The 26,252-nt window shown below is 40.5% G+C and overlaps 1 protein-coding gene across 4 annotated transcripts in view; it reads right to left on the reverse strand.

The window, feature by feature from the left end:
- Positions 1–25,856, reverse strand: part of RAD50 (RAD50 double strand break repair protein) — an 83,857-nt gene extending 58,001 nt beyond the window's left edge. Inside the window, exons 1-5 of one of the 4 annotated variants that reach the window (XR_004430071.1) lie at positions 25,330–25,856; positions 22,766–22,849; positions 4,223–4,374; positions 874–1,059; positions 313–517 (exon numbers count right to left, since the gene is read on the reverse strand). Coding sequence is in view for 3 of the 4 variants with exons in the window: in XM_033181284.1 (XP_033037175.1) it covers positions 313–517; positions 874–1,059; positions 4,223–4,374; positions 22,766–22,849; positions 25,330–25,458 (756 nt within the window). In the remaining variant the exon portion in view is untranslated. Of the gene's footprint in view, positions 1–312; positions 518–873; positions 1,060–4,222; positions 4,375–22,765; positions 22,850–25,329 lie in introns of those variants that run through there. The other 3 variants (XM_033181284.1, XM_033181285.1, XM_033181286.1) reach the window with 3 other exon arrangements.
- Positions 25,857–26,252: the final 396 nt, after the last annotated feature.

The following is a 26,252-nucleotide window of genomic DNA, read 5'->3' on the forward strand; positions in this document are numbered from 1 at the left end:
CACAAGCCATTCAGTTTCATATACAAATAAGGGGAGAATGTTACCATAGTAAAAAAAAAAAAAAAAAAAAAAAGGACTACCTCTTTAGTATACAAAAAATTAACTACTGTATATCACTATGACTTTAGTTAATAACAATATATAATTGCTAAGAGAGTAGATTTTAAGTGTTCTCATCATTAAAAAAAATTGAATTTAATGCATGTTAATAGCTTGATTTAGCCATTCCACAATGTATACTTATATCAAAACATCATGCTGTATGCCACAAAGATATACAATTTTTGTCAATTAAAAATAAAATCAAGTTACCTTCAATGGATCAAGTTCATTCTCATAGGATTTGACAATTTCCTTTGAAGATGTTAACTGGGCTTCCTTACTTGTAATCTGATCACGAATCTCACAAGCTTTTTCCTTATATTGCTTCAGATATTTTAGTTCCATTTGATATTCTTTTACTTTCTGACCTTGTGTCTGACGTACCTGCCGAAGTGTTTCCAAGGCTTTAATGTATCTTTGAAGACACGAAACAAAAATCAAATTTCTGGCAAAGTAAATTATGGTATATATTCATACAGTGGGATATCATGCTGTCACTAAGGTTACAGTTACAATGAGTTTCTAATAACTTGGAAAATGCCTATGACATGGTAAGTGAAAAAAATTACATTTATACTGTCAATCAGGTATATAAATATATGCACAGAAAGACAAGTGAAAGAAAATATGCCCAGTGGTTGCTGCTGGGTGAGAGGTAGTAACTGATGACCTTTCTGCTTTTTAAATTCTTTCTGTTAAAAAGAAGCATCCAAATTGCAAACATGGTTCAATAACTTAATGGACTACAAAGTCTATTTAAGGGTTACAAACCTTGTTGCTGAAAAAATCTCATCAAACTTTTGCTTCAAAGCCTTTCCTTCACTTAAAGGCCAATTAGAATCTTCTTGATGACAGAAAATGACGTTATTTAGCACAGCCTTGGAAACCCCAAGAGAACTGATCATTTCTCGGTCAATTTCCGCACACTTAGAGCTTAGACTGACCTTTTCACCATGCCTACAGAAAATGAAAATCAAGAACATATGTAAAATAACCTTCAGTGTATCTACTCTATTGCTTAATCAGTTCATACTGTAATTCTAAAAAAAAAAAGGCCCTTCACCTATCCCGTTAGAAATGGCTTCGTCATGCTAAAAAGTGTAACTCTGAAACTATTTAGCACTTCACAGATGAAAAGATATGTAAAACAAAGTAGTTCAGGAAAGGAAGCCAGAATTTATTTTTTACATATAACAGACTGCTTTGGTGAACAGAGGCAGTATTTGTCTTTACTGTTTTTCATACATTTCATTTTGTATTTTGAAAACATTACACTGGGCCAGGCACAGTGGCTCATGTCTATAACCCCAGCAATTGGGGAGGCCGAGGTGGGCGGACCACCTGAGGTCAGGAGTTCAAGACCAGCCGGACTAATACAGTGAAACCTTGTCTCTATTAAAAATACAAAAAAATTAGCCAGGTGTGGTGGTGGGCACCAGCTCCTCAGGAGGCTGAGGTAAGAGAATCACTTGAACCTGGGGGAGGTGGAGGTTGCAGTGAGCTGACATTGCACCATTGCACTCCAGCCTGGGAAACAAGAGTGAAACTCTGTCTCAAAAAAAAAAAAAAAAAATTACACTGAATATATTAAGAATGCTTTGTAGAGGGCTAGAAGGCACATAGATAGATCAACAGGTTATCACATTAGGTCATGGAAAGACAATGGTAGCTTGGACTAGGACTAGAATGGTTGTTGTCGAGATGGAAACAGATTCAAAAGACATTTAGATTCAATTTAGGTCTTAGTAATAGACTGGATATGGAAGGCAAGGACAGTAGCAAGACTTAGGTTCTTGGTTTTTGTCACTGGATGGATACTGGTGTCATTCACCAAGCTGAGGTATACCATAAGACCAAGTTGTTGGAGGTTTTTTAAGAGGGGAGGTCAAAGAGAAAGGACTGTGAGTTTGGTTTTGGAAACGTTGAATCTAAGTTGTCTCTGAAACAACTGGTAAAAAATCAGAGATGGGGCCGGGTGTGGTGGCTCACGCCTGTAATCCCAGCACTTTGGGAGTCCGAGGCTGGTGGATCACGTGGTCAAGAGATCAAGACCATTGTGGCTAACATGGTGAAACCCTGCCTCTAATAAAAGTACAAAAATTAGCTGGGCGTGGTGGCACACACCTGTAGTCCCAGCTACTCGGGAGGCTGAGGCACAAGAATTGCTTGAACCCGGGAGGCGGAGGTGGCAGTGAGCTGAGAGTTCACCACTGCACTTCAGCCTGGGTGACAGAGCGAGACTCCATCTCAAAAAAAAAAAATTCAGAGATGGGTAAATAGGTCTGGGTAAATGGGTCTGGAAACAGAGGTCTGGTTTGGAGATATAAATCTGTGAGTCATCTATGAACACAGAGTAGTTCGAACAATGGATAAGAATGTGATTACTTAGGAAGAAAATACAGAGCAAAAAAAAGGAGAAGATATAGGACTGAGCCTAATGAGACTTCCAACCTTTATTGATGGGGTAAATGAAGTAGTATGTGGCTGTGATAGAGAGAACAGTATTGTATCATGGAGGTCTAGAAAAAGAAATTTTCAAATAAGAAGTGATAAACTAGTGTTTACTCAGCTATGGTACATGGAACAATGGTTCTCCAAGATGTCCACATTTTAATTCCTTCAATTTGTGAATGTTACATTGCACAGCAAAAGAGAATTAAGATTACAGATGGAATTAGGCTGTTAATCATTTGACCTTAAAATAGATTATCCTGGATTATTTGGATGGGGCAAATGTAATCATATGGGTTCTTTAATGTGAGAGAGGAAGGCAGAAGAAGAGAGAAGAGGTCACAGTAATTTGATACGAGAAGAACTATGCCCACTATTGCTTGCTTTGAAGACAGAGTAAGAGGGCATGAGCTAGAAAATATGGGTGGCCTCTAAAAGATGGAAAGAACAAGGAAACATATTCTCCCTCAGAGCCTCTAGAAAGGAACGTAACCTGCTAAAATTTTGATTTTAGTCCAGTGAGACCTAATTCAGACTACTAAACTACATAAGTGTAAGATAATAAATTTGTATTGTTTATGCCACTAAGTTTGTGGTTTGTTATAGCAGTCATAGAAGATTAATACATGAACTCTTACTACATATGAAGCATCTTATATGCATTAGCTCAACCTTGACAACATCTTTCTAAGGTACGTACAGTGATAATGAATGCCTATTTTACAAATGAAATAAACAGACGCTCACTCTTAGGTCTACTTTGTATAGCAGTAGCATTACCCTAATTAAAAACAGAGTTATTAGTAACTTTAGTCAGAGGTGTTTCAAAGGACGAATGTGACTACAATTAGAGTGAAGAGGAAGTGAAGAAATGGAGACAGTATCAACAACTCTTTTGAGAAGACTGGCTATAAAGGGGAAGAAGGAGACAGGTAGTAATCGGAGTGGAATGAAATCCCAGGGTATAAGAGATACTTGAGTGTGTTAAAATGGCAATGATGAAAACCTGCTTGAGAAGCCAGTATAGTGCCTCTAGCACATAGTAGATGTGCATTATTGGTTAAATAAAGGAATTACTTAATTAGTTAAAAGGGAGGAGAAGTAGCTGAACAGTCAAGTAATTTGCTCAACAAAGTCAGAGACTCGAATCTAAGGCAGTCTAATCCCCAAATCCATACCCATTAGAAGATGATACCTGCCTCTAACAGAATGATAATGGTTGAAAGGAACAATTTATCATTCTTTCCTACTTGTTTGCTTCTCATCTCAACCATTCCTAAGCACGACACTAGAATTTTTTACTCCTTCAACCTGTATTTGAGTGATAATGCGTTTTCAATTCAGCAACTATTCAGAAATTACTCAAGAGAATGGAACATAACCCTAAGTCTTTAATGGGACCATTCTATTTAATTGACAAATAGTATACACAAAAAATCAAATGTTGATAGTGGAGGAAGGTGTGTTTGTGTGTAGGGGTAGGGAGAAAATGGAAGCTCAGTACTTTCTGCCCAATTTTGCTATAAGCCCAAAACTGCTCTAAAAAAACAAGTCTAAAGTCTATTGAAAAAAATTTAATATGCTCCCCTTAACTTAAAGTAGTAGTAAACAACCATCAACTTACATACCAGAAAATAAACAGAAATTCAAATATCATATAAACACCTACTTTGTTCTAGTAATGACTCCTTCCAAAGTTTTAAATTCTGTCTTTTTGCTTTTCTGAGTACACACCATAGATCTTTGTACAGCTATAAGTTCTCCATTGACATCACGAAATTGCAGACGAATCTGGGCTCTCACATCTGTTTCTTGAGCAACCTTTGAAGGAAAACAGAGAAAAAACTTATGTTACTTTAATAAGCATCAGTGTTGGTTCTGAGAGAACAGGCATAAGCAATCTTACCCAGAATGAGGGAACAAAAAGAAAAACATCCAAAAGGAGTGACATTTTTACATGCTATCCAAAATATAGAATACTGTTTAATTAATTTATAAAAATGATATATTATCTACCTCCTTTATTCAGCATCATTAGGAGATAAGGTATGCAGATTTTTCAAATAAATGCATTTTATCTCTGTAAGCATCAAAAATATTTTTTATCACTAAAAATCACAAATTTATAGAAAGGTAGAATGATTCGGTTTGGCTTTGTCTCCACCCAAATCTCATCTTGAATTTCCATATGTTGCAGGAAGGATCTGGTGGAAGGTAACTGAATCACGGGGACAGGTCTTTCCCATGCTGTTCTTGTGACAGTGAGTAAGTCTCACAAGACCTGATGGTTTTATAAGGAGTTTCCCTGCACAAGCTCTCTTTGCCTGCTGCTGTCCATGTAAGATGTGACTTCCGCCTCCTTGCCTTCCACCATGATTGTGTGGCCTCCCAAGCCACATGAAACTGTAAGTCCATTAAACCTCTTTATTTTGTAAATTGTCCAGTCTCAGGCATATCTTTATTAGCAGTGTGAAAATGGACTCATACAGTAAATTGGTACCAGGAGTGGAGCGCTGCTGAAAAGTTACCCAAAAATGTGGAAGCAACCTTGGAACTGGGTAACAGGCAGAGGATGGAACAGTTTGGAGGGCTCAGAAGACAGGAAAATGTGGGAAAGTTTGGAACTCCCTAGAGACTTGTTGAATGGCTTTGACCAAAATGCTGATGAGGATATGGACATTGAAATCCAGGCTGAGGTGGTCTCAGATGGAGATGAGGAACTTGTTGGGAACTGGAGCAAAGGTGACTTTTGTTATGCTTTAGCAAAGAAACTGGCAGCATTTTGCCCCTGCCCTAGAAATGTGTGGAACTTGGAACCAGAGAGATGATTTAGGGTATCTGGTGAAAGAAATCTCTAAGCAGTAAAGCATTCAAGAGGTGACTTGGGTGCTGTTAAAGGGATTCAGTATTAAAAGGGAAACAGCATAAAAGTTTGGAAAGTTTGCAGCCTGACAATGCAATTAAAAAAAAAAAATCCCATTTTCTGAGGAGAAATTCAAGCCAGTGGCAGAAATTTGCATAAGTAACGAGGAAACGAATGTTAATTACCAACACAATAAGGAAAATGTCTCCAGGGGCATGTCAGAGACCTTTCCAACAGTGCCGCCCTTCACAGGCCCAGAGGTTTAGGAGGAAAAAATAGTTTTGTAGGTCAGGCCCAGGGTCCCTCTGCTGTGTGCAGTCTAGGGACTTGGTGCCCTGTGTCCCAGCTGTGACCAAAAGAAGCCAAAGTACAGCTTGGGCTGTTGCTTCAAAGGGTGGAAGCCCCAAGTCTTGGCAGCTTCCATGTGGTGTTGAGCCTGCAGGTGTACAGAAGTCAAGAATTGAGGTTTGGGAACCTCCACCTAGATTTCAGAGGATGTATGGAAACACCTGGATGCCCAGGCAGAAATTTGCAGCAGGGGCAGGGCCCTCATGGAAAACCTCTGCTAGGGCAGCATGGAAGGGAAATGTGGGGTTGGAGCCCCCACAGAGTTCCTATGGAGGGGACTGCCTAGTGGAGCTATGAGAAGACAGCCACTGTCCTCCAGACTGGTAGATCCCCCAGAATAATAGATCCACTGACAGCTTGCACTGTGCACCTGGAAAAGCCGCAGACACTCAACACCAGCCTGTGAAAACAGCCGGGAAGGAGGCTATACTCTGCAAAGCCACAGAAGCGGAGCTGCCCAAGGCCGTGGGAGCCCACCTCTTGCATCAGAGTGACCTGGATGTGAGACATGGAGTCAAAGGAGATCATTTTGGAGCTTTAAGATATGCCTGCCCCACTGAATTTCAGACTTGCATGGGGCCCGTAGCCCCTTTGTTTTGGCCAATTTCTCCCATTTGGAATGGCTGTATTTACCCAATGCCTGTACCCCCATTGTATCTAAGAAGTAACTAACTTGCTTTTGAGTTTACAGACTCATAGGCAGAAGGGATGTGCTTTGTCTTGGATAAGACTCTGGACTGTGGACTTCTGAGTTAACGCTGAAATAAGACTTTGGGCGACCGTTGGGAAGGCATGATTGGTTTTGAAATGCGAAGACATGAGTTTGGGAGGAGCCAGGGATGAAATGATATGGTTTGGCTGTGTCCCCACTCAAATTTCATCTTGAATTCCCATGTGTTGTGGGAGAAACCAGGTGGGAGATAATTGAATCACGGGGGCTGGTCCTTCCCTATGCTGTTCTCGTGATAGTAAGTCTCATGAGATCTGACGGTTATTATAAGGGGGAATTTTCCTGCACAAACTCTCTTCTCGTTTGCCACCATGTAAGACATGTCTTTCACCTTCCACCATGATTGTGAGGCCTCCCCAGCCACATGGAACTGTAAGTCCATTAAACCTCTTTTGTAAATTGCGCAGTCTTGGGTATGTCTTTACCAGCAGTGTGAAAATGGACTAATACATAGAACTACAGTATACACAGCTTTCCTGCCCCCCAAACCACATGAGAGTAAGTTGCTGATCTGACGTCCCAACACTAGTATTTCCTACAAAACAAGGACATTTTCAACCACAAAAATCAGGAAACTGATACTGATATATTACTACCACATGGTCCACAAATCCCATTCAAGTTTTGTCAGTTATTCCAATATGTGATAAGTTACCTTTAACTCAGCTGTGGCATATAAAATAATGGTTCTCCAAAGACATCCACATTCTAATCCCTTGAATTTGTGAAGGTTACATTACACAGCAAAAGAGATTGACATTACAGATGGAACTGGGGTGTCAATCACTTGACTTTAAAATAGAAAGATTATCCTGGATTATTTGAATGAGGCAAAGTATCCACAAAAAATTAGATGCTGACAGTAGAGGAGGCTGTGTGTGTACGTGCAGTGAATATACAGAAACTGTACTTTCTGCTCAATTTTGCTATAAACCCAAAGTTGATCTACAAAACAAAGTTTAAAGTCTGTTGAAAAAAATTTAATATGCTCCCTTAAACTGAAAGTAGTAGAAAATGATCATCATCTTATAAGACCTAAAAGACCAACAATGAACAGATATCGATTTTTTCTGATGTTTTCTGTCTTATATTAATATGGTCACTTCAGCATTCTTTTCATTAGTTGGCACAGTATATTTTTTCCATCCTTTTGTCTTTAACTCATCTGTACTATTATATATAAAAACACTGTTATTCCTTTTACTCTATTTAGGGTTTTTTGGTTATTGCCCTCCATCTTTCTCATGTTATGTTTTTATTTTTATGTTTTTATTTATATCTATGAAGATAGTTGTAAGATTTATAATAAGATTTTAAGGTTCTTATCTACTAATTCTATCATCTATTCATCTCTAGGGTAGTTTTGTGGATGCCTTCCTCACTCAGTCCTACCTAATGGCTTTTGGACTGAATTAATCAGGAATGAATAACTATTCTTCTGTTAGTTACGCTGAGAGTTTTTGTCATGAATGAGTATTACATTGAAATGCTTTTTCTATATCTATTGATGCTCATATAATTTTTCTTCTTTATTATGTTAATGTGGCAAATTACACTGTTAGTTATGCTGAGAGTTTTTGTATGAATGAGTATTACATTGAAATGCTTTTTCTGTATCTATTGATGCTCATATAATTTTTCTTCTTTATTATGTTAATGTGGCAAATTACACTAATTGGCTTTTTCTTTTTCTACTGCCTAATTCATTTGTCCCAGTATGTGCTTTACAGCAAAAGGATCCAGTTCAGAATTACACTTTGTATTTGCTGGTTATGTCTCTCTACTTTCTTTCAGCCTGAAACAGTTGCTCAGATTTTCCTTGACTTTCATGACTGATAATTTTGAAAAGTACAGATCATTATTTCGTAGAACACCTCCCAAAATTTGTGTAATGTTTCCTCATGACTAGAATCAGGTTATGTATCTTTGGCAGGAATATTATACAAGTGGTGATGAGTTCCTTTTTCTGCATCTCATCAGATAGGACATCATTTCCATTTATCTCATTACTGAGGGTATTAACTTCAATCCATTTTTTTTTTTTTTTTGAGACAGGGTCTCACTTTGTCACTCAGGCTGGAGTGCAGTCACCTCACTGCATCCACGAACTCCGAGTCCTAAGCGATCCTTCTGCCTCAGTCCCCCAGGTAGCTGGGACTATAGGTGCATGCCACCACATCCTGCCAATTTTTGTAGTTTTTATAGAAATGTGGTTTCACCATGTTGCCTAGACTAACTTCAATCTCTTGATAAAGGTATATCTCTTAGCTTCTCCACCAAAAAATTTTTCTTACTTTACAATTACTTAATAATTTGAAGGAGAGATGCAGAGACCATATAACTATCCCATACTTCATCAAACTTTCTTCCATTAGTTTTAGCATCTACTGTTTCTTACCTGAATAAATTATTATGATAGCTATCAAATACAGGCATACCCCATCTTCTTGTGCTCTTCAGAGGTGTGTGGCAACTCTGCATCTAACAAGTCTATTGGTGCCATTTTTCCAACAGCATGTGCTCACTTTGTGTCTCTGTGTCACATTTTGGTAATTCTCACAACATTTCAAACTTTTTCATTATTATTGTATCTGTTATAGTGATTTGTGATCAGTGATCTTTGATGTTACTACTGTAATTGTTTTAGTGTGCCACAAACCATCCACATATAAGAGGTGAACTAAATCCATAAATGTGTGTATTCTGACTGCTTTACTGACCTGCCATCCCCCTGTCTCTCTCCCTCTCCTTGGAACCTGATTGGCTGAGACACAATAATACAGAAATTAGGCCAATTAGTAACCCTACAATAGCCCCTAAGTGTTTAAGTGAAAAAAGAGTCAAAAGTCTCTTGTTTTAAATCAAAAGCTAGAAATGATTAAGCTTAGTTGAGAAAAGCATGTCAACATCCAAAACAGGTTGAAAATTAGGCCTCTTTTATCAGTTAGCTGAGTTGTGAGGGCAAAGGAAAAGTTCTTGAATAAAATTAAAAGTGCTACTTTAGTGAACATACAAATGATAAGAAAGTGAAATAGCCTTACTACTGATATGGAGAAAGTTTTAGTGGTTGGGATAGATTAAACCAGCCACAACATTCTCTCAGGCCAAAGCCTAATCCAGAGCAAGACCCTAACTCTCTGCAATTCTATGAAGGCTGAGAGAAGTAAAGAAGCTGTAAAGAAAAGTTGAAAGCTAGTAATGGTTGGTTCAAAAGAAGCTGTCTCCATACATAAAAGTGCAAGGTGAAGCAGCAAGTGCTGATGCAGAAGCTGCAGCAAGTTATCCAGAAGACCTAGCTAAGGTAATTGATGAAGGTAGCTACACTAAACAACAGATTCAATGTAGACAAAACAGCCATCCATTAAAACTTAACCTAAAATATCTAAGGTATGCCTATAGTAATTTTATAGTTCCATTATTCCTTTTATATTAGTTAAGGTTCTAGTATAAGGGGCTTTGCTCTTTCTCCACTTTTTCCCCCCCATTTTCTTGTATCAGTATGAACTCATAGATCCCTTACTTGGGCTCCAAATCCCCACCAGGCTGTCACAGCTTGTTTTTGTGGATGCCTTCCTCACTCAGCCACACCTAATGGATTTTGGACTGAATTATTCAGGAATTAATATTCCTCCATTAGTTATGCTGAGAGTTTTTATCATGAAATGTTTTTTCTGTATCTATTGGTGCTCATATGATATTTCTTTTTTATTCTGTTAATGTGGCAAATTATACTGATTGTCTTTTTCTACAATCTCTCTAAGCATGACCTAGCTGCATCTCACACATTTTTACATGCTATACTTTTGATTCATTTAAAGTATTTTTTCTAATTTCCCTTGTGATTCGTTTTTGATCCATGTAATATTTAAAAGTGTGCTGCTTAATTTTCTAATATTTGGGGATTTTCTGGTTATTTTCCTGCTACTGATTTCTTGTTTAATTCTGGTGTAGTCACAGAATACATTATCCATGACTTTACCAATAGATACAGAAAAAGCATTTCAATTTAATACTCATTCATGATAAAAACTCAGCATAACTAATGGAGGAATATTAATTCCTGAATAATTCAGTCCAATTTACTGACACTTGTTTTATGGTCCAGAATGTTGGACTATCTTGGAGAATGTTCCACATGCACTTGAAAATAACGTGTATTCTGCTGTTGTTCAATGGAATGTCCTATAAATGTCAATCAGGTTGATTTGGTTAACAGTGTTGTTAAAATTTTCCATATACTTACTGACATTTCATCTGCTTCTTCTGTTTCTCTATTGAGAGGGATATTGAGATCTCCAGCTAAACTTGCAGATTTGTGTATTTCTTCATTCTGTTTCATAGGTTTCTGCCTCATATATCTGGAAGTTTAACATTTAGAATTTTTGTGTCCTTGCAGTAAATTGACCTCTTGTCATCATAAAATGTCTCATTTTCCCTAGTTCTGATGTATTCTGTCTGGTATTAATATGGTCACTTCACTTCTCTTTTCATTAGTTGGCACAGTATATTTTTTCCATCCTTTTGCTTTTAACCTATTTGTACCATTATACACAAAAGCAGTTATTCCATTTACATTATTTGGGTTTTTAAAATTATATTTTTCTCATTATGCTTATGTTTTTCCTTTGTATCTATGAGCATATTTATAAGATTTATAATACGGTTTTAGGGTTCTTATCTACTAATTCTATTATTTCTTTCATTTTGGACCTGTTCATATGATTGATTTTTCTCTGGTTATGGGTCCTATTTCCCCGCTTCTCTGCTTGTTAACTTCTGATTGTGAATTTTGCATTATTGGGTGAAAGATTTTGTTTTATTCCTTTAATGAGTATTGAACTTTGTTCTGGCATGCAGCTAAGTTTTTTGAGCAACAAACAGTTGGATTCTTTTGAACTTTTGTTTTTAAGGTCTGTAAAGGGGGGCCTAGAGCAGCTTTTACTCTAGGACTAATTTACAATCACTTTTCTTCAGCCTCAAAAACTTCCTTTAAAAATTACTATAGTGCAAGCCTGTCTGTAACAAATTACCTCCACCATTTTTTTAAAATCTGAAAATTTTCTCCATTTCACCTTCAATTTTCAAAGAATATTTTTGCTGGATATAGTTTAACTTTTATTCCCCAACACCTTAAAGGTGCTGTCCCACTGTTTTCAGGTTTAGATTGCTTTTCCTAAGAAGTAATCATACTCATTATTCTTTCCCTCTGCATAATGTGATACTTTTTCCTCCACCTGTTTTTAAGATTTTATCTTTAGTTTTGAGCAATTTGAATGTAATGTACAACATAGGTATGTTTATGCTGCTTGTGATGCATTCAGCTTCTCGGGTCTTTTTTTAAACAGTTTTTATTACTCTGTTTAGATGTCTTCCCACACATTATGTCCACCTTTTCCTTTAAGTCCTTGAGCTTATCTATCATAGCTTTAAAAAAACCTAGTCGAGTGTGGTGGCTCACGCCTGTAATCCTAGCACTTTGTGAGGCCAAGGCAGGTGGATTATAAGACCAGGCTAGCTAATACGGTGAAACCCCATCTCTACTAAAAATACAAAAAAAAAAAAAAAAATTAGCCACACATGGTGGTGGGCGCCTGTAGTCCCAGCTACTCGGGAGGCTCAGGAAGAAGAATTGCTTGAACCCGGGAGACAGAGGCTGCAGTGAGCTGAGATCGTGCCACTGCACTCCAGCCTGAGAAACAGAGTGAGACTTCATCTAAAAAAAAAAAAAAAAAAAATCCTTGTCTGCTAATTCCAAAATCTGTCATCTCTGGATCTGTTTCTACTCACTTTTCCCTTCTCAGGTGTAGACCACATTTTCTTTTGCATATTCCCACTAATTTTTAAAATTATATTCTGCACATTATAGATGCCACATTGAGAGCTTGGATTGAGCAGACTTCCTTTAAAAAGTCTTGAGTTTTGTTCTAGCAGCCCATTGATTTACTGGCAACTCAGCTTGATTCTATCAAAACTTGGTTTCAGTATTTGTTAGGTGGGCCTTTCTGAGGTCTCAAGTGAACACTGGACAGTTCCACGAGGTCACTCCATTCTGGCATATCAGGACTCAAATGTCCTGCAGCACTGTGTGACCTTTAGAACACACCACTCACAGCCCCACTTCCCACCTTGATAGTTGTTCTCTGCTAGCCCTCATTACATCTCATCCTATACATGGACAGCTTAGTATTTGGCCAAAGACTCAAAAGATCCTTATGCAGACTTCTGGTACACCATCTCTGCACAGCAACCCTACTTCAGTACTGTGCTCTACAATTTCCAGTCACTTTAGCAAATCCAAAATCCTATCGTTGTTTCATCTGCCTAGTGATGCCCAATTCTGCCCAGCTCTCTACTGGATTCCAATTCCATGTGCCAAAGTTTACAAAATGTTCCTAGGTAGAAAGCTGGAATGAATGCAGAATCACCTTTCATGTTTTTCCTTTCTTAAATAACATAGCTCTGCATTATCTGTTGTCCAATGCCTGCAAACAGTTGTTTCACATACTTTTCCAGTGTTATAGTTATTCATCTTGAGAGTATAAGTGTGACATTCATTATTTTGTTGCAACCCAAATCAGAAGTACTGGATTCTGCTTTGGAAAAAAAAAAATCAGGAAATATTCTTTGTTGACTTTTTAATGACTTCTTGGCATGAATTTAACTTTGATATTAATTCAATTAATCACTCAACAAATATTTACAGGCACTTTGCAGGTTTCATGTGTTGTTTTGGTTCAAAATGATAGACTTTTTTCCTCTGGAGCATGGAAGATAGGTTAAATGTAGAGAAGGTATGCTAAACACCATCATAAGTGAAGTACAGGATAATCTGGGAGTACAAAGCAGGAGCATCTAACCTATCTAGGAGAGCTCAGGGAAGGTATTCTAAAGGAAGTGAATGTTTAAATGAAACCTGACAGATGAGTAGGAGTTAACCAGATGAAAAGATCTGAGTCACTACATGACTACAGAAATTTCAGAATGTTTGGCATAGAAAGTAGGGAAAAGAGGAGTACCATCACAAAACGTTTCAGAAATTAACAGCCTTCTAAACATGGTAAGGCTTCTGGACTTAAGATGATGGCACTAAATGGTTTAAACCAGGGGAACTGCATGAAGTAGATATGCATTTTAGAAGAATTATTTTGTCTTTAGGGTGAACAGAGTGAACTGAGTCAAGACATGAAGCAGCGAGTAATCGAGGAGAGATAGGAAGGCAGCCTGGACAAGGGTTTTAGCATTGATGATGGAGGTAAAGTGGCTACTCAGAAACAGCCTCTTAGGATACAGACATTTCAATGAGGAGGTGGCCAAAGGTCAGTATAAAGTTTTGAAAGCCCAGAGACTGGACTCTGTCATTTCATCATAAGGAGAGTGTTCTGCTGAGGGTTTAATCCATAGCAGTTAAACCAAGGAACTATGTATTTATACAGCAAAAAATTAATCTGTTTACACTGTTCCTGACCAGAAAGCCAAATACACATATATTCGTTCTCCATGGTATCTACCTTTCGAGGACCTAGCTACCTGGCAAACATCAAATTAGGAAACAGAATTCAAGCAAGGACTGTCTTGTAGCATTTCTATCACCACATTGTTGTTGATACTCTTATTGAAGAAGAGTCACTTCAAAAAGTGTAATTTAGATTGAATTATTAAAACAAAGAAATGTGTATTATACTTCAGAACAATTTCTATCAAAAATAAAATAAAATAAAAAATAAGAAAAACCCTTCTTTCTCCAAACAATCTAGCTGTAAAACCATTAGGTGGAGCAGAAGAAGGTGTGTGCTCATGCCAGCTGAAGGTTAAGGCACCTAAAACTCAGCCTAGAGTGGAATAAATGAGCTTGAGTAGGCTGAGAAGGGTACCCTCATGGGGAAAGAGCTTAGCACAGAGTTTCAAGGGTCCAATGGTATTAGAGTTCCAGCAGGATGAAAGAGGAATCCACGAATAGGGAGGATCCAGCTCAGAAGCAGTGTCCACGCCAGGGAATAGCATGTGGATTCAGAGTCTGATAATGATGAGAAGGGGGCCCACATGAGGGGTAAGTCGGCTAGGGGGAAGTCAGATCATAGAGTAGAAAGGGCATTCTTGCAAGAAGCCGCCTGGTATAAAGTATCAGACTGGGAAGAGTGACCCTCTCAGTGACACAGATCTGGGGAGATTCAGGTCACAGAGTACAGTTTGCATCCCTGTAAGAGGTCACCTGGTATCAGAGAAGGCTGGGGAATGAGGACGTGATCCAGCACCGGAAGTCAAAGTCTACACAGAACAGGAAAGCATCCTGTGAGGGAGTCAGAATGAAGAGTCAGAGCCTACACAGGGTAAGGAAGACTGGCATACAGGGATGGAGTCAGCCCATATTGGGTGCTAGAGCCCTGATGCAATGATGAGATATTGATGACATACAGGAGGATTAAGTCAATATATTAAGATTATAGTTGTATTAGTACATTCTTGTACTGCTATAGAAAAAACCTGAAACTGGGTAACTTATAAAGAAAAGAGGCAGCTGGGTGCGGTGGCTCACGCCTGTAATCCCAGCACTTTGGGAGGCCGAGGCGGGCGGATCATGAGGTCAGGAGATCAAGACCATCCTGGCTAACACGGTGAAACGCAGTCTCTACTAAAAATATAAAAAATTAGCCGGGCATGGTGGCGGGCGCCTGTAATCCCAGCTACTTGGGAGCTGAGGCAGGAGAATGGCGTAAATACGGGAGGTGGAGCTTGCAGTGAGCCGAGAGCGCGCCACTGCACTCCAGCCTGGGCGACAGAGCAAGACTTCATTTTAGAAAAAAAAAAAAAAAGAAAAGAGGTTTAATTGGCTCACGGTTCCACATGCTGTACAGGAAGCAAGACTGGGGAGGCCTCAGGAAACTTACAATCATGGCAGAAGGCAAAGGGGAAGCTGGCACATCTTAAATGGCCGGAGCAGGAAAAAAAGAGTAAAGGGGGAATTGTGACAGATTTTTAAACAACCAGATCTCATGAGAACTTACTCACTACCATGAGAACAGCAAGGGGGAAATCCACCCCCATGATCCAATCATCCCAACCACGTCCCTCCTCCAACATTGGGGATTACAATTTGAGATGAGATTTGGAAGGACAGAAATCCAAACCATATCATTCCACCCCTGGCTCCTCCCAAATCTCATGTCCTTCTCACACGGCAAAACACAATCATCCCTTCTCAACAGTCCCCCAAGTCTTAACTCATTTCAGCATTAACTCAAAAGTCCACAGCCCAAAGTCTCATCTGAGACAAGGCAAGTCCCTTTGGTCTATGAATCTGTAAAATCAAAACAAGTTATTACATCCAAGATACAATGGGGGTACTGGCATTGGGTAAATATACATGTTCTAAAAGGAAGAAATCAGCCAAAACAAAGGGCTACAGGCCCCATGCAAGTCCAAAACCCAGCTGGGCAGTCATTAAATTTTTATTTATTGTTATTATTATTATTTTGAGACAGAGTCTTGCTCTGTCGCCCAGGCTGGAGTGCAGTAGCGTGATCTTGGCTCACCACAAGCTCCGCCTCCCAGGTTCATGCTGTTCTCCTGCCTCAGCCTCGCAAGTAGCTGGGACTACAGGCACCTGCCACCACGCCGAGCTAATTTTTTGTATTTTTAGTACAGATGGGGTTTCACTGTGCTAGCCAGGATGGTCTCGATCTCCTGACATCGTGATCTGCCTGCCTCAGCCTCCCAAAGTGCTGGAATTACTGGCATGAACCACTGCGCCCAGCCAAATCTTTTTTTTTTTTCTTGAGACGAAGTCTCGCTCTGTCACCAGGCTGGAGTGCAGTGGCACAGTCTCGGCTCACTGTAACCTCTGCTTCCTGGGTTCAAGTGATTCCCCAGTCTCAGCCTCCTGAGTAGCTGGGACTACAGGTGCGTGCTAGCACATCCAGCTAATTTTTTGTATTTTAGTAGAGGCGGGGCTTCACCACGTTGGCCAGGATGGTCTTGATCTCCTGACCTCTTGATCCGAAATCTTAAAGCTCCAAAATAATATCCTCTGACTCTATGTCTCATATCCAGGCCACAGTGACACAAGAGGTGGGATCTCAAGGCCTTGGGCAGCTCCGCCCCTGTGGCTCTGCAGGGCTCAGCTCCCATAGCTGCTCTCAATGGCTGGTGTTGAGTGTGTGTAGCTTTTCCAGGCACACAGTGCAAGCTGTTGGTGGTTCTACCACTCTGGGGTCTGGAGGATAGTGGCCCTCTTCTCACAGCTCCACTGGGCAGTGCCCCATTGGGAACACCATGTGGGGATCAACCCCACATTTCCCCTCTGCACTGCCCTAGTAGAGCTTCTCCATGAGGGCTCTGTCCCTGCAGCAGACTTCTGCCTGGACATCCAGGCGTTTCCATACATCCTCTGAAATCTAGGTGGAGGCTCCCCAGCCTCAACTCTTGTCCTCTGTGCAACCACAGGCTTAAAATCATGTGGAAGCTGCCAAGGCTTATAGCTTGCAGCCTCTGGAGCAGCAGCCTGAGATGTATCTGGGGCCCTTTTAGCCATGGCTGGCGCTAGAGTGGCTGAAATACAGGGAGCAGTGTACTTTAATGGGAGAGGCTGCTGTGAAGGTCTCCGAAATGCCTTCTAGCCATTTTCCCCACTGTCTTGGCTATTAAACATTCTGCTCCTTTTTACTTACGCAAATTTCTGCAGCCGGCTTGAATTCCTCCCCAGAAAATGGGTTTTACTTTTCTACTATATGGTCGGGCAGAACATTTTCCAAACTTTTATGCTCTGCTTCCCTTTTAAATATAAGTTCCAGTTTCAGATCTCTTTGCTCACACATATGAGCTATACTGTTAGAAGCAGCCAAGCCACGTCTTGAATGTTTTGCTGCCTGGAAGTTTCTTCCACCAAATACGCTAAATCATCTCTTTCAAGTGCAAAGTTCCACAGATTCCTAGAGCAGGGGCACAATGCTGCCAGTCTCTTTGCTAAAGCATCGCAAGAGTGACCTTTACTCCAGTTCTCAGTACGCTCCTTATCTCCATCTGAGACCTCCTCAGCCTAGACTTCATTATTCATATCACTATTTGCATTTTGGTCAAAATAATTTAACAAGTCTCTAGGAAGTTCCAGGCTTTTCCTCATCTTCCTGTCTTCTTTGGAGCCCTCCAAACTGTTCCAACCTCTGCCCATTACCCAGTTCCAAAGTCACTTCCACATTTTCAGCTATCTTTATAGCAATACTCTACCCTCAGTACCAACTTTCTGTATTAGTCTGTTTTCTCACTGCTACAAAGAAATACCTGAAACTGGGTAATTTATAAAGAAAAGAGGTTTAATTGGCTCATGGTTCTGCAGGCTGTACAGTAAGCACGACTGGCTTTTCTAGGCTTCAGGAAACTTACAATCATGGCAGAAGGCGAAGGTGAAGATGGCACATCTTACATGGCCAGAGCAGGAGGAAGAGAGTGAAGGCGAAGGTGCTACACACTTTTAAACAACCAGATGTCATAAGAACTCACTCACTATCACAAGAACTGCAAGAGGGAAATCCACCCCCATGATTCAATCACCTCCCCACCAGGCCCCTCCTCCAACAATGGGGGTTACAATTCAACATGAAATTTGGAAGGACATAAATCCAAACCATATCAGTACTCAATTCCTTGCTTCTCATTACCTTCATTGTATTTACCAAATCCCCAACCGTGGATAAACGCAACTTTCCAACTTATTCAGTGCTTGGGCTGAACAAGACTGAAAAAACATACATAATCATGACTGGCTGGTCTCTCTTTAAATTTTCACAAAACCCCTGACACTGTCATGTAATCCCAGAACACCTCCCTTAATCGATTTACTCATTGAGGTTAAAAACTACTCTATGTTTTCTAGGCTCAATCAACCCCTTCTGCCAATCTCAACCAGTAACTTCATTTCTTTTTTCATTGAGAATATAGAAGCAATCAAAAGAGAACTTATTCATTCTTTCACCACTAAAGTTTCCAATCATATACTCTGCCTAACATCCCTGTTACAATGCATAACAGTGATGTTCCTGGTATCCTCTCTGGTTGGGCAATGGATCTTATCTCTTTTTGCCTACTGAAGGATTGTACTCTGTAATTATCCCCTCTCCTGCATCAATGTTTCCGTCCAGAGTCACTCCCAACAGTCTATAAATACTCTAGTATATCCCGCTTTTAAAAACATAACAAAACAACAACAAAACTTTCCTTTATCCTGTAAACCTCTTCAGCTACTGTCCTATCTCTGTGTCCACTTACAACAAAATTTGTAAAATAATTGTTTCACTTCCTTATCTTTTCTCTGATTACTGGAACTGGTTTTGTCAAGAGCAACAAAGGACTCCACATAGCCAAACATTCCTATTCTTTCTTGAGCTATCAACATATTTTACACAGTTGATGATTTCCTCCTTATAACACTTTATTCTCTTGTCTTCCAAGACACCACCCTCTCAGTTTTGCTTACTTAACTAATTGCTCTTTTACTATATTTTGCTAGCTTCTCCTCCTCTTCCCAATTTCTAAACGCTCTGTCGGCTCTAGGGCTCTAGGTTCAGGTCTTGAATATCTTTTCCATATTCACTCTCTATTTGATCTCATCAGGCTTTAAAAGTTAACTATGTAGAACTACCTGTATACATTAATGATTCCTAATTTTCTTTCTCCAGTCTTAATCTCTTTCCTGAACGACTTCTGTTTGCCAACTGGACATCTCCTTCGGATATTTAACACATATCCCTAATTTACATGTTTAAACCAGATCCACTCAAATCTTTTTTCCACAGTGTCCCTATTACAGTAAATGACAAAACTATTTTATCCAGTTGTTCAAGTCAAAAACTTTGGAGTTAATGCTTGATGCTTTTACTTCTTTCAGACACCATTATCCAAACCATTAGCTAATTTGTTGGTTCTACTTTCAAAATATATACTAAATCCAAACAATTCTCACCATTCTACCACTACCTTAATCAAGCCACCTATATTTCTCACCTGAATCATCACAAAATCCTCTTAAAGATTTGTCTCTGCCCTCCTACCTTTGCTACCTACAGATAGTCTTCTCTCAGCAACCAGACTGAGCACTTTAAAACATAAATCAGATCATGTCCTTTCCCTGCTCAAAATCTCCTAATAGACAGATTCCTATTTAAATAAGACTAGAATCCAAGGACCTACAGGATCTAGTCCCTTCTATCTTTCTAACTTCACTTTCTACCATTTTCCCTTGTTCTTCCTTGTGATTCCTTGAACACATCAACCATGCTCAGTGACTCTGCACCTAGACTGAATAGAATGTCTTCCTCCCAGATTTTGAACAACTCATTCCTTCTTGAATGAATATTTAAAAAGACAACTCTGATTACTCTGTGAAAAAGAGAGAGCTTCAAGAATGAGGGCAGGAAAACAAGTTAGGAGACGATTCTAATAGTTGAAAGGGAATATGATGGTGGCTTGGAACGGGAACACAGTGGCCGATGGAATGAAGTAGACAAATTCTGACATATTTTAGAAAGGTAAGTAAGAATTGCTTATGTATGGATGATGACATCATTTACAAAACTGGTGGGGGTCGGGTACTGAGGTAGTAACAGAGCTGAGAACGTAGGCAGGAAGTGCGTACAAGGAATCGAGAGTTCTGTTTTGAACATGTTAAATTTGAGATGCCCATTAAATAGCCAAACAAACAGCTAGACATATATGTCTAGATCTAAGGAAAGAAGTCAGGGTCAAATATATAAATGTGGGAGTTACCAGCACATAACCAGTACTTAAAGCCGTTAGACTGAATAAGCTCATCCAAGAGAGATAGGGAAGAGGGTTAATGCAAAGATGACCAACTCTTGTGTCACATTGGCTTTTAGAAAATCAAGCAGGTTGGGCGTGGTGGTTCAAGCCTATAATCCCAGCACTTTGGGAGACTAAGGCAGGCGGATCACCTGAGGTGAGGAGGTCAGGACCAGTCTGGCCAACATGATGAAACCCCGTCTCTGCTAAAAATACAAAAATTAGCCGGGTGTGGTGGCACCACCTGTAATCCCAGCTACTCGAAAGGCTAAGGCACAAGAATAGGCTGAACCCGGGCAACAGAGGTTGCAGTGATCCAAGATCATGCCACACTGCACTCCAGCCAGGGCGACAGAACAAGACTCCATCTCAAAAAAAGAAAAAAAAAAAAAAAGAAATCAAGCAAAGGCAGACCCAACAAAGACTAAAGTATAGCCAGTGAGAAAGAAGAAAACTATGAGATTATAGTGTCACAAAAGCCAAGAAGGAAATTTTTTTTCTTTTTTGAGACGGAGTCTCGCTCTGTCGCTCAGGCTGGAGTGCAGTGGCCGGATTTCAGCTCACTGCAAGCTCCGCCTCCCGGGTTTACACCATTCTCCTGCCTCAGCCTCCCGAGTAACTGGGACTACAGGCGCCCGCCACCTCGCCCAGCTAGTTTTTTGTATTTTTTAGCAGAGACGGGGTTTCACCGGGTTAGCCAGGATGGTCTCGATCTCCTGACCTCGTGATCCGCCCGTCTCGGACTCCCAAAGTGCTGGGATTACAGGCCTGAGCCACCACGCCCGGCCAAGAAGGAAATATTTTTTAAAATAGAAATAGCCAACTGTGTCAAATCTGATGAGATGTTAATGAGAATCAGAAACTGACCACTCTATCTGGCTCATAGAAATTATCGGTAACCTTACAAGAGCACTTTTAGTGGAGGAAAAGAAAACCTGAATGGAGTAGACTGAGGGAAAAATGGGAGTCAATGAAGGAAAGGCGATGAGTACATACAAATCTTATGAATTTTGCTATATATTGGAACAGAGAAAAGGTAATGGCTAGAGGGTGAATTGGAGTAAAGGGAGAGTTTTTTATTTGAAGACTAGAGCTACCAGAGCATGTTTACATGCTGATGTGAATGATCCAACAAGAGAAACTGCTGATCCAGGAGAGAGAAGGAAAAACTGAAGGGGAAAATCCTTGGGTGGATAAGATGGATCAATGAGATCTACCCTCCAAGGAGCCTCCAAGATGTTTAGATAAAACAACAAATAATTTATCCTTAACAGACAAGAAAAAACAGTATGTACACTAGTTTTGTAGATTTGATGATTGGAAAATAAGAGAATTTTCATTTGATTCTTCCTATTTCTCAATAAAGTACAAAGCAAGATCATCAATTAAGGAAAGCAGATTGTAAATTTAAGGAGAAAGAAGGTGGGAAATAGTCATTATAGAGAGGACTCAGTAAATGTACTAAATACTATTACATTTCTAAGAGGAAAATTCATAAATACTTTCATAATTACAGAGTTTAATCACACAAAAGTGGAAATAATAACAGGGAGTCAGTTAATACACTATAAGATATAAACTCAATGGAATACAATTTAGTAACTAGAAACAACAAAATAGAAGTATAAAATTATATTAATGTACTAAAGTATGTATGTGTGAATGCATTTATATGCTCACATAGGCATGGTTTCATAAGCAGAAAAAAGCTTGGAAGAACACATAACAAAAACATAGTGGAACTGGGGTCAGGGAGCAGCGAGAGAGGCACATGATCCCACTAAAAACAAATAAACTATATATATCCACACATATAGGTACTGTTGTTTCATTTCTATATGTGCAAAAACAAACCTATAGACCAAATTCTATGTCCTTACATACACTAATAGTATAAACACCATAATTCAAACAATGATTCATACACAAAGATTTTTATCATGGTACTTTTTTTTCTAGACAGTGGGTCTCACTATATTGCCCAGGCTAGCCTTGAACTCCTGGGCTGAAGCAATCCTCCCATCTCAGTCTCTAGAGCTATCTGGGAGTACCCGCACACACCCACATGCCTGGCTTATCATGGTACATTTTAATGAAAAACTGAAAGCACTTTAATGTAAGAAAATTATAGAACTATTAAAGTGTTCATGAACTTTAAGTAGAAAATATCTCAGACATACAAAACAGTATAAAGATTAAAAGAAGCATTCACATACCAAACACCCAGATGATAGTTTTTTAATGACACGGGACTTCATGATAAGGTTAAGTTGGGAAAAAAAAACCCAGCATACAAAGTTAAGAGTATGACATCAGCTATATAAAACAGTATTTAAAGGAGGAGGAAAATACATGAAAATGTCAACAATGATTATTACTGGGTGCTAAATGCATCTCTATACTTCTTCAATGCCAAGTTTTCTACAATAAGCTACTATCATTTTTATAATTATAAAAATACAACATTGTACTAGCACCATTACCTTGGGATCATGTACAAATGTATTTCCTTTGGTTCCAGGAGGGAAATCTCCAGTACAAATATATTTTAGACATTCAATGATGGTCTGAAGAAATAGAAAATTCTATCACTTTGTTATAAGAGAATCACAGAAGTTTATCATAAAATATGAATTCATTATGAAAATATTATTTATCATGGAAACTATAAAAGATGGATAAAATCTGACATTATAAAACCTGTAATCAAGATTTGATTAAGTGTTTAAAGAATCATTGCTGTAAGTTCACAGAAATGCTATATAACTAAGAAGTTATCCTAATATGAAGAATTGTTACTTGGGAAAAAAATAATTCAACTGAAACCTTTTAAACTAATTTAAGTTGGGGCCGGGCGCGGTGGCTCTTGCCTGTAATCCCAGCACTTTGGGAGGCCGAGATGGGCGGATCACGAGGTCAGGAGATCGAGACCATCCTGGCTAACACGGTGAAACCCCGTCTCTACTAAAAAGTACAAAAAGCTAGCCGGGCAAGGTGGCGGGCGCCTGTAGTCCCAGCTACTCGGGAGGCTGAGGCAGGAGAATGGCGTAAACCCGGGAGGCAGAGCTTGCAGTGAGCTGAGATCCGGCCACTGCACTCCAGCCTGGGCAACAGCGCGAGACTCCGTCTCAAAATAAATAAATAAATAAATAAATAAACAAACAAACAAACTAATTTAAGTTAATAATAAGAATGGCTAACAGTTAAGTACTGAATTGTACTAAGCGCTCTTACATATATTTATTTCATTCTCACATTAACTCTAGGCTGTAAAAACTTCTCATTTGTTTGAGACAGGGTCTCACTCTGCTGCCCAGGAGGGAGTGCAGCTGCATGATCATGGCTTACTGCAGCCTTGACCTCCTGTGCTCAAGCAATCCTCCAGCCTCAGCCTCCCAAAGGGCTGGGACTACAGTCGTCAGTCACCGAGCCCAGCCTGTAGAAACTCTTTTTTTTTTTTTTTTTTGAGACAGAGTCTTGCTCTGTCACCCGGGCTGGCGGAGTGCAACGGCATGATCTCGGCTCACTGCAACCTCCGCCTCCCGGGTTCAAGCGATTCTCCCGCCTCAGCCTCCCCAGTAGCTGGGATTACAGGCGTGCGCCACCATGCCTAGCTAATTTTTGTATTTTTATTAGAGATGGGGTTTCATCATGTTGGCCAGGCTGGTCTCAAACTCCTGATCTCAGGTGATCCACCCGCCTTGGCCTCCCAAAGTACTGGGATTACAGGCGTGAGATACCGCGCCCAGCTGTAGAAACTATTTTTATTTTATTTTATTTTATTTTATTTTATTTTTTTTGAGACGGAGTCTCGCTCTGTCGCCCAGGCTGGAGTGCAGTGGCCGGATCTCAGCTCACTGCAAGCTCCGCTTCCTGGGTTTACGCCATTCTCCTGCCTCAGCCTCCCGAGTAGCTGGGACTACAGGCGCCCGCCACCTCGCCCGGCTAGTTTTTTGTATATTTTAGTAGAGACGGGGTTTCACCGTGTTAGCCAGGATGGTCTCGATCTCCTGACTTCGTGATCCGCCCATCTCGGCCTCCCAAAGTGCTGGGATTACAGGCTTGAGCCACCGCGCCCGGCCGCGAAACTATTTTTAATCTCCATTTTATGAATGAGAAAACTAAGGCACAGAGCAGTGAGGTAACTCGCCAACAGTCAACTAACAAACGAAGCAAAAAATTTGTATTGAGGCAGCCAGTCCTCATATACACTACACAGTACTACTCTCCCTTCTGCTAGTATTTAGTACAATGCTAAGTACATAACAAGCATTCAACAAATAACATTTTCACAAAAACAGAAGTAAGTTTGACATTCAATTCTCAGCCTTCTCTCTTTCTACACTCTTCGCAAATCCTTCCTTTAGACTCTTCTCCCTGCTATACTGACATTGTCTTGCTTTTTCTTAAGCCACTATTCCTGACCAAAATGCCTCTTGGTTATTCTTTCCATTCAAATTTCTAAACATTCCCAGGGCTTTAAAAGAAATAAGTCAGTCGTGCACCAACTTTAAATTGTTGACTGGGTTTTAAGAACAAAAGTTTTCCAAGTTAAGCGCCACTATATCAGTTACATTTTTAAGTCAAGTCATTTATTTTCCATGTATCATGCTTGGACAGTTGGCATACCTGGAAACTCTTTAGTCATATATGTATCACTTTATAACTTTTAAAAGAATTCTTGTATGGGACAACTACTGGGTAGTGAATGCTATGCTTAGAAAGCAAGGAGACAGCGTTAAAAAACATCAATACAGACCAAAGGGCATCCAGTGGGAACCGAACTCTGACTGAGCTGCGACAGCTGTCTCGTGGGATCCTTAAGTAAACCTTGTCCCCAGGACAGGCACCAACATCCTGCAGGGACTGCCTCAGGCTAACTCCTAAGGTCGCTGCAGCCGACAGGCCACGCCCCGAGGCACTTTAAGGGCCTACACCTGTGGGGCCCTAGGGACGCTTCTCTTCCTAAGGAGAGTTCTGAACTCCCCATTTTATTCTCCGGAAAAGGTAGCGACCTGTAAACCGAAGGCGGCTACTGAAGACTTACCGTCTTTCCCGCCCCATTGGGTCCAACCAAAATTGTAAGGGGGCTGAAGAAAGTGATAATTTGCTTATCTTTGTCCTCTATTCCAAAACTCCGCACGCCCAGAATGCTCATCTTTTCGATCCGGGACATGTTTGCAAACGTTTCTAATCTCACCGGGGACCTGGAGTCCACAAAGGCTTAACTGAGGCCGAAGCAGGGCGTGCACCGGACGTGAGACCCACGAATCTCAGGGTCAGGAGGATCCGGGCGGGGAGCGAGGCCACAGGACAGCCAAAAGATCCGGCCAGCCAAGAGCGGGAGAGATGGGGCGGGAGATGGCGCCTTTCCTCCCACACTAGCTGCTTTTCCCGCCGGTGGCGAGAGCGGAGGCGGGAACCAGCCCCGGGCTGCCGGCCGGGGACGCAAAGCAGTAGCCGCAACGCGACCCCGCAACCGCGCGCACTCACAGCGTCCCGCCTCGGCCGCCCTGTGGGTCACGTGGGTCTCTAGGCCCGCGCGCCTCCACGCCGCACTCTTAGGGCACGCTGGGAAATCGGAAGCCCGCCGTGCGTGCGCAGCTCCGACTTCCGGGTGCCGGGTGCAAGGTGCTGTTGCTAGGGCCAGCGGACGTCCAGATCTTTGCTGGGGATGGGCTACCTGGAGAAGTACTGACTTTTGGAAGGGAAGACCAAAACCTGTGACGGATGGCGCTTCTCAAAGCTTGACACTGGGACTTCTGGAATGGGGGGAAGGGGTGCTGTGGATTGGAGACCCAGCAAGGTGGTCCGTTCAGGTCCAAACTATTTTCCTTTTCATTCTCATTCTCTAATGTTCGTATAGTAATTTCCAGTGATCACATAACATGTGATGACGCCATTGCAGTGGTGTTTCATGGAACGTGCGCATGTGTATTCCTTGCGCTTAGAAATATCAATTTTAATTTA

The sequence above is a fragment of the Trachypithecus francoisi genome, unplaced genomic scaffold, assembly GCF_009764315.1.
Source record: "Trachypithecus francoisi isolate TF-2019V2 unplaced genomic scaffold, Tfra_2.0 Lachesis_group2, whole genome shotgun sequence".
Classification (NCBI taxonomy): Eukaryota; Metazoa; Chordata; class Mammalia; order Primates; family Cercopithecidae; genus Trachypithecus; species Trachypithecus francoisi.